Consider the following 18,298-nt stretch of genomic DNA (forward strand, 5'->3'; position numbering starts at 1 on the left):
TAAGCAACTCAGTGAGACCCTGTTTCTAAACAAAATACAAAATAGGACTGGGGATGTGGCTCAGTGGTCGAGTGCCCCTGAGTTCAATCTCTGCCATGCAATCAATCAATCAATCAATCAATGACTTTGATCCCCAGTACTACCAAACAACACTCAAGTAACTACAACCCAGCTTAATAGAACACTGCTAGCACCGCTGAAGCTCCCTATGTCCATCACCTCCATGAGCAACATAACCTCTACCCTGATGGTATCAGTTGTTACGTTCTTTAATTTCATCATAAACAAATAATTAAGAAAAACATTTTTTTGCGTATTTTCTGACTTTATACACAAAATATCAACATTTGCATTATTCTGTGGTTTTTTTTGGTTCAAATTATTTTTAAGTTGAATCAGTGTTGCTAAAAAGAATGAACTGCATGGTTCATTTTTCATTGCTGTTTAGTATTCCACTCTAAAAATACAAAATTTCCCCTTCTACCTTTTTCTTGGGGGTACTGAGGATTGAACTCAGGGGCACTCAACCACTGAGCCACATCACCAGCCCTATTCTATATTTTATTTATTTAGAGACATGATCTCACTGAGTGGCTTAGCTCCTTGCTACTGCTAAGGCTAGCTTTGTACTTGATTCTCCTGCCTCAGCCCCCAGAGCCACATTATTACAGGCATGCACCACAACACCTGGCTCATAATTTTACCTTTGATGGTTATTTGAATAGCCTGTAGGGATTTTTGACAACACAAATATGCCATTACTCTTTAGCAGTGCTCGAGATCACACAAAGCTTTGAATCTGCTATGCAAGGGCTCTGTCTAGGAGCTACAACCCTAGTCCTTTTTATTTTGGGGGGGTGCCAGGGATAACTCAGGGGCACTCAACCACTGAGCCACATCCCACAGCCCTATTTTGTATTTTATTTAGAGATAGGGTCTCAACCAGTGGCTTAGTGCCTCACTTTTGCTGAGGCTAGCTTTGAACTCACGATTCTCCTGCCACCACACCTGGCTTATTTTTTATTTTGAGACAGGGTCTTGCTAAGTTGCCCAGTTTGGCTAGAACTTTCAATCCTCCTACTTTAGTCCCACCTCCCTGTATCTGTTATCACAGGTATGCACCACCACATTTGGCCCAGAATTATTTTTTTAAGAAAAAAATACACGGGCTGGGGATGTGGCTCAAGCGGTAGCGCGCTCGCCTGGCATGCGTGCGGCCCGGGTTCGATCCTCAGCACCACATACAAACAAAGATGTTGTGTCCGCCGAAAACTAAAAAATAAATATTAATAATTCTCTCTCTCTCTTTAAAAAAAAAAAAAAAAAAAATTAAAGAAAAAAATATGGAGGCTGGGATTGTGGCTCAGTGGTATAGCACTGAGCTAAACCCAATGTGAGGCATTGGGTTTGACTCTCAGCACCACATAAAAATAATAAAATAAAAGTGTTGTGTCCATCTACCCCCTGCCAAAAAAAGGTAAAACATCGACACAAATACAGATAAGGAAAATTTATGAACACAATTATAGCACTCAGTGGTTAAAAACAATGGTTTTTAAGACCTTAAGTGAAACAATTATTGCCTAAAAATCTATATGACATAGTCCCATATATGGTGAAATGTACATATGCAAACATGAACATATTCATACATATACAACTATGAATGTGTATATAAAGGAAGAGGAAAAAGTCTAAAAAGAAATATATACATAAAATAAACTATCGCAGGATAGGGGATGAGAATAAAGGAAATTACTTTAGAAATTTACTTCATGTTCTTTTATACTGATGACTAGCAAAAAAAAAGTCAAATAAGAATGTCCACATTTGTTATCACCGGCGATTAAACACTGAGCAATATCACCAGTTCTTTTATTTTTTAAGACAGGGTTTTGCTATGTTCCTTAGGGCCTAAGTTGCTAATGCTGGCCTTGAACTTGTGATCCTCTTGCCTTAGCCTCCCAAGCCACTGGGATTATAGGAGTGTGCCACTGTGTTGGGCATCAGTGTTTTTATTTTTTTTAACCATGATCTATAAAAGTACTGAAAAAGTTTGGTGTTCAGATCATACCACTAAATTGTACTGCAGAATTATGGGTCAAATGGACATTAAAACATTAACTTGTGCTAACTTCAGCTGCACATATACTAAAATTGGAACAATACAGAGAAGGTTAGCATGGCCCTTGTACAAGGATGACATGCAAATTGGTAAAGAAAAGAAAAAAAATTAACTTTATTCAAAGCTATCAGCATGGAAAAATGTAGTAGAACTTCTTCCACCCTACATGGAATAAAGATAACTTCCTAATGACAGGATCAAACTATCTACTTAACTGCACACAGGCTGGGCAAGAGGTAGTAGTCCTATCTTCCTTGCTTATCAACTAGAAAGAGTAAGCAAAGGAGAACCTAGGGCCTCCAATTTTTATGACAACGAATAAAAAAAAAAGGGGGGGGGGGTCAGCCTTATTTTATGCTTTTGAGGGAGAAGTAACTCCCACTCAATGGATGACAGCCTCAGATTCTTAATGAGACATGGAAGGAGATTACTTCCCAGCACTTTCACTAAAGCATAAAAAATGCTATTTCGCGGCCTGGGGATATAGCTCAGTTAGTAGAGTGCTTGCCTTGCATGCTTAAGGCCCTGGGTTCAATCCCTAGCACCACAACCACAACAACAACAACAACAAAATCTCCATTTTTTGGCTAAAGAGGAAGGGGGGGAGATTAAAAAAGGGATTCCCCTCAAAGCTGTTAAATTGTGAAGTTTAATGTGGGCGGGGATATAGCTCAGTAATAGAGTGTATGTCTTATGTGCACATGCCCTGGGTTTGATTCCCAACACCACAAAAACAATTAAACAAATAAAGTTGAACATGAAGCATAAATTACCGTTTTCTCCATTTTCTGGAGTCTCTCGTCCAGTTTTGCTAGAACTCCGGCTGGTAGATTCTGGACTGGTAGCGCGAACAAACATCTTCCATTTTCCTCTTTTAGACATAAGTCTACGCATTCCATCCTGAGATGCTGGCTGGCTGATATCAGAACGTGGACTAGACCCTGACACACTACCATCTCCTTCCTCCAAGGCTCGTAATTCTGCCTACAAAGTGTATGATGATAAAATTAGCATCATTAATGCATTACCAACATTTAAGCATTTGTAAGTCGTGAAAGTGATAGCCTTGACTACATTCTTTTTTTTTTTTTTGCAGTTCTGAGGATTGAACCCAGGGGAGTTCTAACACTGAGCTACATTCCTAGTCCTTTTAAAATTTCATTTTGAGGGCTGGGATTGTGGCTCAGTGGTAGTGCTTGCCTAGCACATGTGAGGCCCTGGGTTCCATCCTCAGCACCACATAGAAAGAAAGAAAGAAAGAAAGAATTTTGTCCAACTACAACTAACAAAGATTAAAAAAAAAAAAAAAAAAGGTAAAGTACCATAAATTTAAAAAACTTCTCTCAATTCTGCTATTTTACAAAGATCATTTATTGTTAAAACTAAAGTTTTTACTGCAATAATTTAACCTAACATACTAGATACAGTGAGAAAAATAAACATACCAATCCACCCAGTAATGGCTATTGAGTATAATGATCCCCAAATCTGATATTAAGGGGAAAAATGTATTTTAAACCTTTGAATCTTACTTTCTTCCGTTCCAAAACGAGCTCCAACTCAAGGGTATCTTGTTCCTCCTCTTCTTCGCTTTCTCCAGATTGAACAACACTACAAAGATCCTCCTGAGAAGGGTCTTCTATACTGTCCAACATAACTTCCTGTGGCTTTACCGTTGTCACCGCTTCTTCTACTATTGTACTAGCTTCTTTCACCTCTGAAATTGGCTCAACTTCTTTACAAATTACTTTTCTTCTCCATCTTTCTTCTTCCTCTTTTATTCCTTCAGGCAATAAAGGAGCAAGCAGGGAGGCTGCCACCCCTTTCTTTTCCTCCTCACTATTTGAGAGAGCCTGGATTCCTTCATTTACTTCCTATGAAGAATAAAATCATTTAGTCTCAATTCTCAAGAAATCTCTCCAGGTATATAATCAACAGTTCATAATAATTTTATTTTTGTTCACTGGATACTCATAAAAAGCACTTATATCCAATAGATTAATGTACATAATGGAAACATTGTTACTTTAAAAAGGCAATGGTTGAACTAGAAACCTATTCTAAGTAGGACTCAAATATATCCTACCCCTAATTCTCAGATAGTCAAAGGACAAATATGAAGCACAGGCAGACTTAATAAGATCAGTATTTTGTTAGCTCAACACATAACTGAATAAATCTTCACCTTGCTCTTCTGTAAGATGAGAAAACCTCACAGGTATGCTGTGAAAGCCAATTTAGAAAAACATGAAATATTTCCAAAGTGAAATGTGTAATTATGCTTAAAACTGTTGATTTCTGATCAGGAAAATACTTGTTCTACACCTCTGTCCTAGAGTTATAAAGATTAAAAATATTATTATTTACTATCTTTAATTCCTTGCAGTGCTGAGGATGGAACCCAGGGTCTCATACACGAGGCAAGTGCTCTACTACTGAGCTATATCCCTACCCATTAAAGTATTTTTTTGTTGTTGTTTTTGGGTTTTTTGGGTACTGGGGATTGAACTCAGGGGCACTCAACCACTGAGCCACATTCCCAGTCTTTTCTATTTCATTTATAAATAGGGTCTCACTGAGTTGCTCAGTGCCTCACCGTTGGTGAGGCTGGCTTTGAACTCGCAATCCTCCTGCCTAAGGCTCCGGAGCGGTTGGGATTACAGGTCTGCGCCACCATGCCTAGCAAAAGTATTTTTTGAGTCGGGATTGGTGGTGCACACCTGGCCGAATCATGAAGATCACAAGTTTGATGTCAGCCTCAGCAACTCAGCAAGACCTTACCTCAAAATAAAAAATAGAGCTCAGTGGTAAATACCCCCGGGTTCAATCTTCATTATCAAAAGGTACTTGTCATACAAAAAAAATAAAAAAAATCACCATTTTAAAATTTGAGCTTAGTTGTAACTGAACACACTTTCACTCTAAAAAATACAACTCCCTTTTCTTCCTGATGGTGATTTAAAATACTTAGGTTTCACTAGTACAGGCTAGGCATCCCTAACTTTTGCTCCCAAATCTGAAAATTTGAGTGCTATGATGCCACAAACAGAAACTCCACACCTGACTTCAAGTGGTGTTAGTCAAAACACAGGCACATAAATATTGTGTAAAATTACTTTTAAGGCTATTACATAAGGTATACACGAAACATAAATGAACTGAGTTTAGACTTGGGTTCGATAACCAAGATATCTCCTTATTTATATGTGAAAACCACAAAATCAAAAAATACTCTTAAATCTGTTATGCTTCTAGTTCCAGCCATTTTGGATAAGAAATACTCAATCTGTAGTAGTTTTTAATTTGTAAAATAATTGATCTTTCCATTAAAAAAAAAAATCCTACATGGAATCCTAAATTAATAGAACAATTCTATCTGAAGTGGGGATGGAGACTGCAGCCCTGCCTCCCTGGCTGGTCCTGAATTCTTCTTAAAGACCCAAGGAGCTTCAATGGCACACTAACACCGTGAAAGAAGCACTGAACTGAATTAACTGCTGTAAATGCTAAATAACACACAGAAAGAGATTTAATTAAAACTAAAACAACGCATTTGTGTTGTAAATATAATCCACATCAAGTTTATTAGACTAGAAGAAAAGGAAACAGGCTAAGTTACAACACTGACCTTTTTAACTTCTCGTTTAGCTATGCCTGGTCCACTTTTACTACTGGAAACAGGAATTGTTTTCTCCTTTGTATACGTGTCTGTATTTACCACAAAACTACCTTCAGCACCTGTTACAGAACTGTAAAAATAAAAAAAAAATTAAAAAAATAAAAATTTAGCAAGAGAAAGAGAAGGCAAAAACAATAAGACTAATTTCCTTCAAGGTAATTTAAGTTTCCTCTTACCTGGGCTGGTAATGTTGTAATCCCTGAACCTGGGTGGCAAGATATTGGGGTAACTCCCAAGTTACTTCATTTGTTTGTGTGTTCCAATAATAATAGCATCCTGTGTTCTCATCCCAAACTTCTTGCCAGTCTCCCATCTCAATTCCCACTAAAGGAAAATAAAACAAATTTTAAGAAATACAAACCCCTCCACAGATCTTACTTACATCAAGTTAGTTCTAAAGCCATAACAATCTAATAGTTTAAGTTTTCAAACTTGGTACTATTAGGGGCTGGGATGGTGACTCAGTGGTAGAGTGCTTGCCTAGCATGCATGAGGGACTGGGTTTGATCCTCAGCACCACATAAAACTAAAAAATGAAGATATCATGACCACCTAAAACTAAAAAAATAAATTAAAAAAAAAAAAAAAAAGCTTGGTATTTTCAGTTGCTAGGTCTTTGTTGTGTGGGCAGTCCTAGGTAGATGATTTAGCAGCATCCTGGGCTCTGATAACCAAAGCTATTTCCAGGCACTGTCAATTGTCCCTTGGGTGCAATATCACACACACATAACTGAGAACCACTGGTCTAACATCAAGTTATTATTTCCTCAGTAAGATGGAGGCAATGATGTACACCTGTAATCCCAGTGATTTGTGAGGCTGGGCAAGATAATTATTAAATGTGAGGCCATCCCAGGCAACTTTGTGAGACCCTATCACTGGGTATGTAGCTCAAAGACACAGCGCTCTTGGGTTTAATCCCTAGTGGTGATGGGGACTGAACCAAAGAGCACTTACCACTGAGCTACGTCCCCAGCTCCCTTTTCTTTTCTTCTTCACTAAATCACTAAAGCCAACCTTGAACTTTCAATCCTCCTGCCTCAGCCTCCTGAGTAGCTGGGATTACAGAAGTGTGCCACTGCATTCAGTCTTTAGAATTATTTTCTCAACAAACATTTAGCTAGCTACCTTTGCATAAAAAAGTTAAAAAAAAAAAAAGTCACTTTGCTACTTCAAAAATGTATTCTGAACCGGGCACGGTGGCACACACCTATAATCCTAGTTGCTCAAGAGGCTGAGACAGGAGGATTGCAAGTTCAAAGCCAGCAAAAGCAAGATGATAAGCAACTCAATGAGACTCTGTCTCTAAATAAAATACAAAATAAGGCTAAGATATGGCTCAGTGATCGAGTGCCCCCGGGTTCAATCCCCAGTATCAAAACAAAACAAAAAATATATTCTGAGGTCTGGGGTTATAGCTCAGGGGTGGAATGTTTGCCTTGCCCCTATGAGACACTGGATTTGATCCTCAGTACCACATAAAAATAAATAAGGGAATTGTGTCCATCTACAACTTAAAAAAAAAAGTACTCTGAACCCCCAAATATTCTAAAATGACTTATTATTCTCCTGGCATAATATGCTACTGGTTAAAAGGGCAAACAATTACCAAGTTAGAAATTAGATCTGACAAATTCTCAGAGATCACTATCCTCTATCTATTATTATCTTGCAAATACTGTATTTAAAAGGCCAGAATCCTACAATCTGGGCCTAAGGATCTGGGCATTCAGTCTTAGGAATGCTAATGTCTAGAACACTTTAAAGACTACACTTAAAGATTTCTGCAAACAAAGGGTTAGTCGCATTTACCTCCTGCTAGTGAACACTGGGTATCATATTGCCACCCTGGTGTTTGGGTTGAGTCCGTTCCATTTGATGTAGTAGAAGAAAGGGTAGATGTTGCTGCTTCCTTTGGCTCTGGTCGAGGTGGAGTTGGAGGTGGAACAGAAGCTCCCACAGGAGCTGCAGGCTGAGGAGCTGTTATGGCATCAATCTCCTGCATAATGAAAAGAGCAACAAATACATCAATGACATGGAAACCAGAAACTTGAAAAAATGGTGAACACTGGAAAAAAAAAATCCTACATGCACATTATCAGCTCAAAACTGCTTCTAATTACTCAAGCTCCTCAAACCCTTACATTCTCCTTCCTTCCCATTCTACTGAAAGCTTCTTATTGAGAAAGATAGGGAGGGAGAGAGCAAGACAGAGGTAAAGAAGGAGAAAGGAGAGGGAAACACCAAGACTGACAAGAATGCTAACCATATTTGGTCCCAGAATACCTTTAATAACTAAAAAAATCAAGCAAAAGCACCACTAACCGCTAGGAAATTGGCCAGCGTACTATCAATATCAGCTGACTGGTTTCCGTTTGCTTCTTTGGATTGTGCTGGTTTTTCAGAAACATCACTCTCATCATCATCACTGTCAGCATAAGCACCAAGCAAGCATAGACCACCTAAAAACAAAAAAGAAAATCTCAGTAACCAAAATGCCAATATGTACCTAGGAAGTATCTAAAAAAATACACGATACATCTTTAGCCAGAATTTAGGCCAGGGTATAGTAGCGTACTCCAGAGGCTGAGGCAGGAGGACCCCAGGCTAAGAAACTCAGCAAGACCTTGTCTCAAAATTTTAAAAATTAAAAAAAAAGGGGGGGGGGGCTGGGGTTGTGGCTCAGTGGTAGAGTGCTTGCCTAGCATGTGTGAGGCATTGGGTTCGATTCTCAGCACCACACATAAATAAATGAATAAAATAAAGATCCATCAACATCTAAAAAAAATTTTTTTTTTAAATTTTTAAGGTGGCAGGCTAGGAATATATTGCTCAGCAGTAGAATACTTGACTATTATACCTGAGGGCCTTGGGTTCAGTATCTAGTACTGTCCGCTCCCCAAAACATCCAAGTCATAAATGCATGTACATTCTAATTAAACCTTTGAAAATTAAGCACATGAAGGAAGAGACATGGATTTAAAATAACACCAGGGCTAGGGCTGTAGCTCAGTGGTAGAACGCCTGCCTTGCATGAGTGAGGCACTGGGTTTGATCCTCAGCACCACATAAAATGAATAAATAAAGATGTTGTATTCATCTACAACTAAATAAATATTTTTTAAAAATAAAATAAAACCAAAGATACATGCTCACAATATTGCCATGTAACATTGCTTCATCCTAGAAAAATAAAACTCTCATAAGAATAAGTATTAAGACTGCTATTGAGATTTGTTGCTACTTAAAATCTTAGAAAGCAGGGCCATTATTCAGAACCACAGTGCTTAGCAGTTTTTTCCTAAGACTGCTGACTCCTCAAACCTCAACCTGCTTACCTTTTAATAAACAGAGGCTGAGCAAAACTCAGGAGGGAGTATAGGAATAAACACTCGGTTTCTCCCATTACACTCTCAAATCATGCTTTTGACATCAGATGTATTGTGTTTCCCCACACATCAAGCAAGCAATCAATTCTGTGGCAAGTGTCCTCGAATTAATTCAATTAAACTCAAGACACTGTACCTATAAGTAATAACATGAGACTCCCCAGGTTCAGAGTTCCATCCCAAAACTGACCCTCATATTTTCAAAGCCAACCACAAGCCCCAGATGGTTTTACCTAAAACTTTGGTTCAATTTTTGTGCAGGAACAGCTCCCAGAACTGGTTTATCACACAAAATATTATTATTACAAAGCATAATGGACATAAATGAAGAGCTACACAGAGTGATGTAGGGGAAAAGGGGCCCAGGGTTTCCACTCTCCAGAAACCCCCACAGGTTGGACTATCTGGAAACTCTCTTTTACCTTTTCTCTAGCGCCACCCCCCTACCCCATTGAACCCAGTACTTATGCCTGTTAGATAAGTGCTCTACCATGGAAGTACACCCCCAGCCCTTCCTTATTTTTTCAGACAGATTCTCCCTAAATTGCATAGGCTAGCCTCAAGTTTGCAATCCTCCTGCTTCAGCCTTCTGAGACTTCTAGACTTGCTCTAGTTCTTCCGGGCTTTTATGGAGGCTTCTTCACATAGGTATGATTAAATCATACCACTGGTGATCAACTTAGCCTTCAGACCATATCCCTTCTCTATAAGTTGGTGGTTGGCCCCACTTTTCCTGAAGCTATCTAGGGCCTGTCACCCCCATTAATAAACTCGTTAGCATACAAAAACACTTTATCAGGGCTAGGGACATAGCTCAGTTGGTAGAGTGCTTGCCTTGCATGCATAAGCCCTGGGTTCAATCCCCAGCACAGCAAAAAACAAAAAAACACCAAAAAACAACACTTTATCACTTTGAAGATTCCAAGAATTTTAAAAGTTTTATGCCAGCAAAGGGAAACAAAGACAAAATACATAGGCCTAGAGATGTAGCTCAGTGGCAGACCATTTGCCTCCCAGGTAAAGCCCCTAGGTTCAATCGCCAAACAAAGCAAAAATCAAAATAAGCTAGGGACACCTGAAAGCCTATAATCCCAGGCATGTGAGATGCTGAGGCAAAAGAAATGGCAAGTTTGAGACCAGCCTCAGCAATTTAGGGACACTTTGTTTTAAAATAAAAAGGGCTGTAGGTTGGTATAAAGCAAAAGCTGTGCGAGACCCTGGGTTCAATCCCCAATACCAAGAAAAACAAAAGAAAATAAACAAAAACCCAAATGTATATTCACGAAATCACAGTGCCACCCAATTTGCAAATCCAATAACTATAGCAGATAGTAAATTACTTCTCAGGTACATACCCTTCCTTCTAGATAGGCTTCAAATAGTAACTATGCCTTATATTTTCATTATTACCATTTCCTTGCTTTCTCAGTGCTTTGTAACTCCTGAGTCATAGAAACTTAACAGCAACATACCGTTACAGAACCTCTCTTAAAAAACATACTTGGTAGGCTGGGACCAGCTTGTGCAAGGCACTGGGTTTGAGAATCAACATCACATTAAAAAATAATTACAACAATAAGTAAAGGTATTGTGTCCAACTTTAAATTAAAAAATTAAAAAAAAAAAAAAAGGGCAGGAGGATCACAAGTTCAAAGCCAGCATCAGCATTTTAGCAAGACCCTATCTCAAAATAAAAAATAAAAAAGGTTCAGGATGTAGCTCAGTGGTTAAGTGCCTCTGGATTCAATCCCTGGTACCAAAAAACGAAAAAAAAAAAAAAAACAACAACAACATCCCCCCCACTCTTGAGTATGCAATTTCGGAGAATTCATGGACCCCTGCAGATCATCTGTAGAACCACGTTAAATACCCCTTTCTCAAAGATACTTAATACTATTGACTACCATAGTGGTCTACTGACCTAATTTAATAGAGATCATTCCAAATTTTTTCCTGGGTAATTTCCCATGCATATACTGTAGTTTTCAGTGTGAAAGTACCAGACTCTCTTCCCAAATGTAAATATATATAAAATATACAAATATATATGTAATGGGACTGGAGATGTAGCTCTGTGGTAGAGCACCTCTAGGTTTAATTCCCAGTACCACAAAAAAATAAATAATAAAATTTAACCAAAATCATCTTGGGGGAAAAAAAATAGGGCACACGCCTGTAATCCCAGCAGCTCAGGAGACATGAAGATGGAAAGTTCAAAGCCAGCCTCAGCAAAGGGTTAGGCGTTAAGCAACTCAGTGAGACCATCTCTAAATAAAATACAAAATAGGGCTGGGGATGTGGCTCAGTGGTTAAGTGCCCCTGAGTTTAGTCTCCAGTAGCCCTGCCCGCCACCAAAAAAAAAAGTAAGCTCGGTGCCTAGATGGCTCCTGGGAAAAAATTAAATTCTATACATCTTCACAATTCTTAGAAGCCTTGAATGACTGTGACAAAAAGGTAATTTTTCACATGAAACATTCAGTGGATGAGACAACCAGACTATACAATGGCAAGAAAGTCTGGTGGTTTGAGAACAGGATGGAAAAGGAAGCCCAGAACAGAGGTAGGAGGACCAGAGACACAAACTTTGCAATTTCAAAACTGTTCAGGACAAGTCCTGTCCTTTAGAAAAATTCTTGTTTGCCTGGCCTGGTGGCCACACCTATAATTAATAAGGAGATGGTATGGCAGAAGGATCCTAAGTTCAAGGCAAGCCTCAACAAATTAGTGAAAACCTGTGTCAAAATAAAAAGGGGGTTAGGGAGAATGGTATTACATGGCTCTGAAATTTCATAACCAAGTTTTAGCTTTTCCAACCCACAATGTTGTTCTCTTTCAATTTTTTTTTTTTTTAGTTTTAGTTTTAGATGGACACAATATCTTTTATTTATTTGTTTGTTTGTTTGTATGTGGTACTGAGGATCAAAGCCAGTGCCTCACAGGTGTAAGGTAAGTGCTCCACCACTGAGCTACAACCCCAACCCCCACACTGTTTTCTTAAGTGACAGATGGTATGAGGGAGGCATAAATATCTATTATTTTAGGTGTCAAATAGTACAAGACATATTCCAAACTAAAAAATATAATTATTACCAATTATAGATTTTTTTTTGAGATAATGAATATTTATCCCAGGGTTGTACACATGGTAAACAAGTGCTCTACACACATGCCACATCCCCAGCCCTTTTTAATTTCGATAGGGTCTTGCTAAGTTGCCTAGGCTCGCCTCCAGTCTGTGATGATATACTACTTCAGCCTTCCAGAGGGATTACAGGTATGTGCTGCCATGCATGGCTCTAAAGAATATTTGATAGTAAACATGTTTTAATCTCTCAAACTATATAAGGTAGAAAAAACTAACATCTTTGCACTTATAGTGTACCAATTTTATATACATTATTCAGTTTGATACTCAAAATAACTCATGATTATAAGATCCATTTATACATGAATGATGTTGGGCCCAATTAATTGTCTCAAAAGTCTTACAACGAATGCTACCATGAAAGTTTGTTTATGAAACCACTGCAGCAAATATTCCTTGTGCTTAAAAAATATTTAATACAAACCATTTTCAGATCCACAGAGTAGATGCTAGAATACCAATCAAGGCAGTGTTAGGAAAGGAACAATATGAAAATATGTTTGGTGTCTAAATGTCCCTAAAGAACACCAAGTTAATAGAAGGGCTAGAAAACTAACTACAAAAAAAATTCGAAGAAAAAGTAGTACAAATTATCCGGGTACAGAGATAAAACATAAATTTTGCATTGCTTAAGATATATTTACCAGGTTGGGGATGTGACTTAGTGGTAGAGTGCTTGCCTAGCATGCACTAAGCCCTGGGATAGAGCCCCAACACAGCAAAAGAAAAAGAGTAGCTGCCAATAAGCCCTCACAAACAGAAAGGGTTTGTTTGTGACACCGAGGATTAAACCCAGGACTTTGCAAATGTTAGGCAAGCCCTCGACTACTAAGCTACATCCCAGACCCAGAAAGATTTTAAATTACACTTTATGGGAGAAATAGAAATTAGCAACAAAGAATTCAGTAAAGCATTCTAACTTAAGATATTCTACAGATGCAAAACAAAACAAAACAATTTATACCTGTTGCTTTAACAGCTGTGGGTCTGGTAGTCATGACTGGTTTTGGAGGGTTCTGAGCAACTCTGGGAACCTCCACCACCACTTCCTGTTCATCTGTATTTTAAAAAGGAACAAAAGGAAAACAACTGCAGTTAGCCTGTGGAACAGAAAAACACCAGAGATGACAAATCAATCATAGGTCTGCCGTTTCTGGTCTAGATTCCATCAACTTAAAAACAGGGTGCATCAATGACCCAAATAAGTGGCAGATGAAAAACAGTCATTACTAGAACCTTCCAAATGCCTAGTGACTTCAACTTTAAGAATGTGAATACTGCATATAAAAATTACATCCGCAATACTTCAAAATTCAGACACAAAGACAATAAATAAATCTCCAGCCTTTCATGAGGTTTTTGCAACATGCATCGCTACTCAATGTCCTGCACGAGTTTTTTTTAACGTGATTTATTAATACCTGAATGGTCGGCTTCTTCGGCTCCTTCCTGTGTGCCGACGTCATACAGTTACTCTTAATCTAAGTACCATTCCAGGGAGAATCACACAAGTACTTGGGAACCCACTTCTCCAGGAATTTTTGGGATACCTGTTAGTTTGGGGATACTAACGCTTTGTTTGGCATAATAAAAAGGGCGTATTCATTTCTAAAGAGTTTCTATCTCAATTAAAAAAAAAAAAAAAACAACAACCAAAGGCCGCAGGTGACGTGTAGAAAAGGCCAGGTTCCACCGTCACTAGCCTAGGACGCCGAAACTCCCATCTACCCTTTTACGTAATCAAAACCCAACCCGGGACATCTGGGAGCCCAGGGTGCCTAGGCCTCAGTCGGATTTCAAACGTTCCCGGGGAAAGCCCTCCGCCAGCCACATACAATGGCGCCTTGGGATGGGCCCGGGCTGATCACGCACAGCTCTGCCGGCCTCTTCCGCCGCCCTCCCCGCAGTCCCCGAACAGGCGGGCCTCGAGAGGGTGGACTCGCCCGCCCGGGCTTCTCTCCCTTACGGGGTCCAGGAAGCGCCCCTAGAAGCCTAGGCCGCAAGCCCCGCGCTTGAGTTTCGGACGTCCCAAATAGGCGCACCCTTACCTTCTGAAGGCGAGTCGTCCGCGGCCGCGGAGGCAGTCACCGCGGGTGTCGTCGACGTCGTTGCCGCCGCCGGCGGGGCTGGCTGGTTAGAAGCCGCCGCCGTCGAATCCGGTTCGGTGTCAGGTTCCGGCTCCGGATCCCGGCCCGGCGTGCTGCTGCGGGGACCTGGCGGAGAGAGCTGCAGGATGGGCCTGCGGCCGGGTACCGCCCGGGACTTCTTCCCCATCGCGAGCCCGAGCGCGAGCTGCGAGCGTGGGCAGCCGAAAGGGGCGGGCGTTCGGCGCGGCGATGCGTAATCAATATTCATGTACCGCGGCACCGCCTTCGGCCGGGATCCGCTTTTAACCGGCGGGGCGCGCGCCTGCGCAAGCGCCCCCGGTCGTTCTTTTGGCTCCTCCTTCCCAGCGAATAGGACGAGCTTTTTGTACGGAACGAGGCGATTGGCTGTTTTGACCCAGGTCAGAAACCGGTAGCCAATGGAAAAAGAAAAAGAGTGGGAGTCGAGCCAATAGTGCAGAAGGGCCTACATTTAGAGTGACTTCCCCACAGAGGTAGGGTTCTATCCGTATGCTTTTGCGGAGTCTTTTCTTCACTCTATTGTCCTCCATCTTGTGACTGTTCTCGGCTACCTGTTCATTGTTTGTCCTTTAGAAAACTGTGTTGCTTTTTGGATTCGTTTCAAGTTTTCCTCTGGTTACTGTGGTAACCAGATATAGCAGTGAACATTAAATATGATAATGGGTCTCTTAGGTTTTTGCAAATTCTTAAGACCACAAAGATGGTGTCTTGTATTGTGTTGCTTATCAGCTGGAAAGAACGACCTTGTCCTCCCTGGAAGCAAATCACCGAAACTGTTCTTATGGGTTGAAGGAGCCTTATCAATCTGGTTCCACTAGTAACCTCATCCTCTTAACTAATCTTACATTAATACTCCTCCCTCCCTTACCTCCAGATCCAGATGCTTGGATCTCTTTGAAATACCCTCACAATATCAGGCGCATTGAGTTTTTTTTTCCCTTCCTCCCTCTCTAGGGATCAAACCCAGTGGTGCTCAACTCTACCACTGCACTGCATCATTTGACCTGATCCAGCTTCAAGTTGCTTCCATCATACTCCCATATCCTTAGTATATCTATTCCACACGTTTGTTATTTCTTTTTTTTTTCTTTAAGGTGAGGGCGGGGATGTCTTGCTAATTTGCTCAGGATGGTCTCAAACTTGTGATCTTCCTGCCTTAGCCTTAGTTGCTTGGATTACAGACGTATGCCACCAGGCTGGGCTCCATTGAATCGCGTTTGCCTGCAAAAGTTGTTACCGCTGTTGACTGGTGCGGTTGTCTCCCCTTTTTATAGTTTTGGTGATGGAATATAAGGGGGAAGGGTTGGGACACAGGTGGGCCAAATAAGTAATCTGGGCAGGAAGGACTTCATTATCACTTCTTTGGGATGGGCTATCTCCAAATCTGTTGGGGGCTGTTTCCTGGGTTCCATTAACATTTCTTTGGGGTGGACTTTGGCCTAGGGCCTTTCTGGGACTTCATTAACATTCCATGAGTTGTCCTGTGCTTCCCGGAATCATTATCAGCATGGCCTCCATTTTAGATTTCACTCAATATGATGTTAGACCGGATTTACCTAACTACACTGACTACCTAATTTTAAATCTGGCTTCATTCCCCCCTCTAATTTGGGGAACTCCTTACTGCTGTAAGGAAAGGGGGCAAAGATCCTTCTGGCTTCTTCAGGCTGAAAAGGGACGGTGTGGGGCAAGCAGTTTGGAGTCCCCCTTTAAAAATCGGCTCTATCGAATGGTCCATGATAGAAGTCCGATTGAGAAGTAATAGGCTGGAAGGCCATTTGAGTGATGGGTAGTCTATAAGAGAAACAAGAATTTATTAGTACTGGAACCAGATTGATGCAACAATAAATGCCACAGCACAGGAATATGCCAATGAGTATGATGACAAAGACAAAGACTAACAATGTTTTCCACCAGGAAGTACCAGAGAACCAGGAGCTAAGATATTGTTTCCATGACAAAGTTGCTGAGGACATGGCTTCTATCTGAGCATGTAAATCTTTAAGGATATTTGTCACATTGTCAGAATTGTCAGGGATGTAAACACAACATTTAACTTTTAGGGTTACAGTTGTCCTTCCCTTAAGATACAGTTTAATAATTTAATGTCATCTGATCTTGCAAAATCCTTTTACTAGTATGACCTCTGTGTCTAATAGAGAAATCTTTAATTCTGTTACTTAGGGCTGGATAACCATATTAGTAAACACTGAGCCTACCTGTGTAGGTTAGAAATAGCTGTAGGCTTTAAACTAAAAACTATTCTGGCAGTTCTTTTTGATAGTTATCAGGCATTCCTTTCTGAGAATCTCTTTTGCAGCCTCCAGTTTACTTATTCTTGGAAGTTACATTTAACTATTATTATCATTTAAAATGCCCAGGAATAGCTGTGTTTTGGCTTTGACTGTATTTGCTAAGTGTTTAAGATGAAGCAAGTCAAACTGACTTTTGTTTCTATCTGTTGTTCACAGTCAGCTGAGTTTCCCTGGGAGTCCTGGGGGAACTTTACAGCAGCTTCTCAGTTCCGCTAGTGCCATTTGCGCTAGGATGGGTCCAGGCCTTGCTTGACCATGTGGCTTCCTTTGGAAGTATCAGGGATGTCTCCCTTTTCCGATGACCCTCCTCTTCACAGCAAATGCACTGATTGGCTTTCTGTCCTCCACTGGTCTCATTAATCTCCCTGATCAGGAGGTTATGTGGCCCAGAGTTGCAAAGCTCTTTGGAGAAGTCTCCTGTTCCCTGGATTTAGACTGACTCAGAGGGCAAGAGCCAAATATTGGTTTTCTTGGCCCTTTTAATTTAACTTTAATTTTAAAACTTAATCTTAAATATCCAGCAAAGAAGTTTCAACAGCCTTATATTAAGAGTACTGGGCTTTAATGTCTATCTCTCTATCCTGTAGGTGATAACTCCTTATCTTAAATTAACCCAGGTTGTGTGTTCTTAAATCAGTACGTCTGCAAAACATTAACAGGCAATCTTTAGACCATTTATAAGAAAACTACAAGATAAAATTATCAAGAGTAAAAACATATTTAGTTCATGCAATAGCTACCTTGAATTTTGGTAGAGTTATACATTATAATCCTCTGTTTGAGATCCTAGTAATCTTGACAAAAACCAACTTTTGGACACAACTTTAAATGTACTGAAATCTGGCCTACTTCTTTCATAGTCACTTTCACATGCAGTGAGATGGGACACAGAGCCTTATCTCAGGTAAGGTGGGGTTCTTCATAAATCTTAAGTATTATAGTTCTGAAGCTGATCTTTGTTTTTTAAACATCATTTTATAAAGCCTACATAAATTGTTGCTCAAGTTCACATGAATTTTAGCTAACACAATATAATATCACACCTAAAACATGAATTAAAGAAAAGCTGAAAGCTTTTAACCTTTTGTAGAAAAGTAGCAAAGTACTTTTGTGTTTTGCAATAAAACCTTTACATAGATTAGGCTCTCATTAACTTAAAAATACATTTAAATTGTATCTCAGTGTAAAAAGTAACATAGAACTTTACATAACTTATTGATAACAAGTCCAGTTATAGAACACAAATGATATAAATAAATCTCCAACATGTTTCTTTTAAGCCTAAAATTACCATATAACTTTAGAACACAGCTTGATATAATGCTCTTTCTAAAGCTTCTACCTTACAGACTTGTATACCTGGAAGATATGAACACATTAATAGCACCACAATTACATTGATGTTTTTATATTAACCAAGTTTAGCTTTTAAAGAAATAACATAGCACAATTCTCTAAAACAACAGCACTTGTTTAACCAGCTGTTTAATTTCTTTAAGATTACTTGCTCAAAAACTTA

General features: G+C 39.8%; 1 protein-coding gene and 1 non-coding gene across 3 annotated transcripts in view; one reads left to right on the plus strand and one right to left on the minus strand.

Annotated features, from left to right (window-relative positions):
• Nucleotides 1–14,612, minus strand: part of Fnbp4 (formin binding protein 4) — a 40,187-nt gene extending 25,575 nt beyond the window's left edge. For both annotated transcript variants that reach the window (XM_046458218.2, XM_046458211.2), the window contains exons 1-8: nucleotides 14,387–14,612; nucleotides 13,303–13,395; nucleotides 8,130–8,266; nucleotides 7,617–7,803; nucleotides 5,981–6,128; nucleotides 5,754–5,874; nucleotides 3,658–3,999; nucleotides 2,899–3,109 (exon numbers count right to left, since the gene is read on the minus strand). In XM_046458218.2, coding sequence (XP_046314174.1) covers nucleotides 2,899–3,109; nucleotides 3,658–3,999; nucleotides 5,754–5,874; nucleotides 5,981–6,128; nucleotides 7,617–7,803; nucleotides 8,130–8,266; nucleotides 13,303–13,395; nucleotides 14,387–14,612 — 1,465 coding nt within the window. The remainder of the gene's footprint in view (nucleotides 1–2,898; nucleotides 3,110–3,657; nucleotides 4,000–5,753; nucleotides 5,875–5,980; nucleotides 6,129–7,616; nucleotides 7,804–8,129; nucleotides 8,267–13,302; nucleotides 13,396–14,386) is intronic.
• On the plus strand, nucleotides 2,128–2,237 carry LOC124102049 (U6 spliceosomal RNA). The gene has a single exon (XR_006854787.1). It is a non-coding gene; the product is annotated as a U6 spliceosomal RNA (small nuclear RNA).
• Nucleotides 14,613–18,298: the final 3,686 nt, after the last annotated feature.

This window comes from Marmota monax, unplaced genomic scaffold (genome assembly GCF_021218885.2).
Source record: "Marmota monax isolate L192 unplaced genomic scaffold, Marmota_monax_Labrador192_F-V1.1 WCK01_AAM20220418_F8-fsc00047, whole genome shotgun sequence".
NCBI lineage: Eukaryota > Metazoa > Chordata > Mammalia > Rodentia > Sciuridae > Marmota > Marmota monax.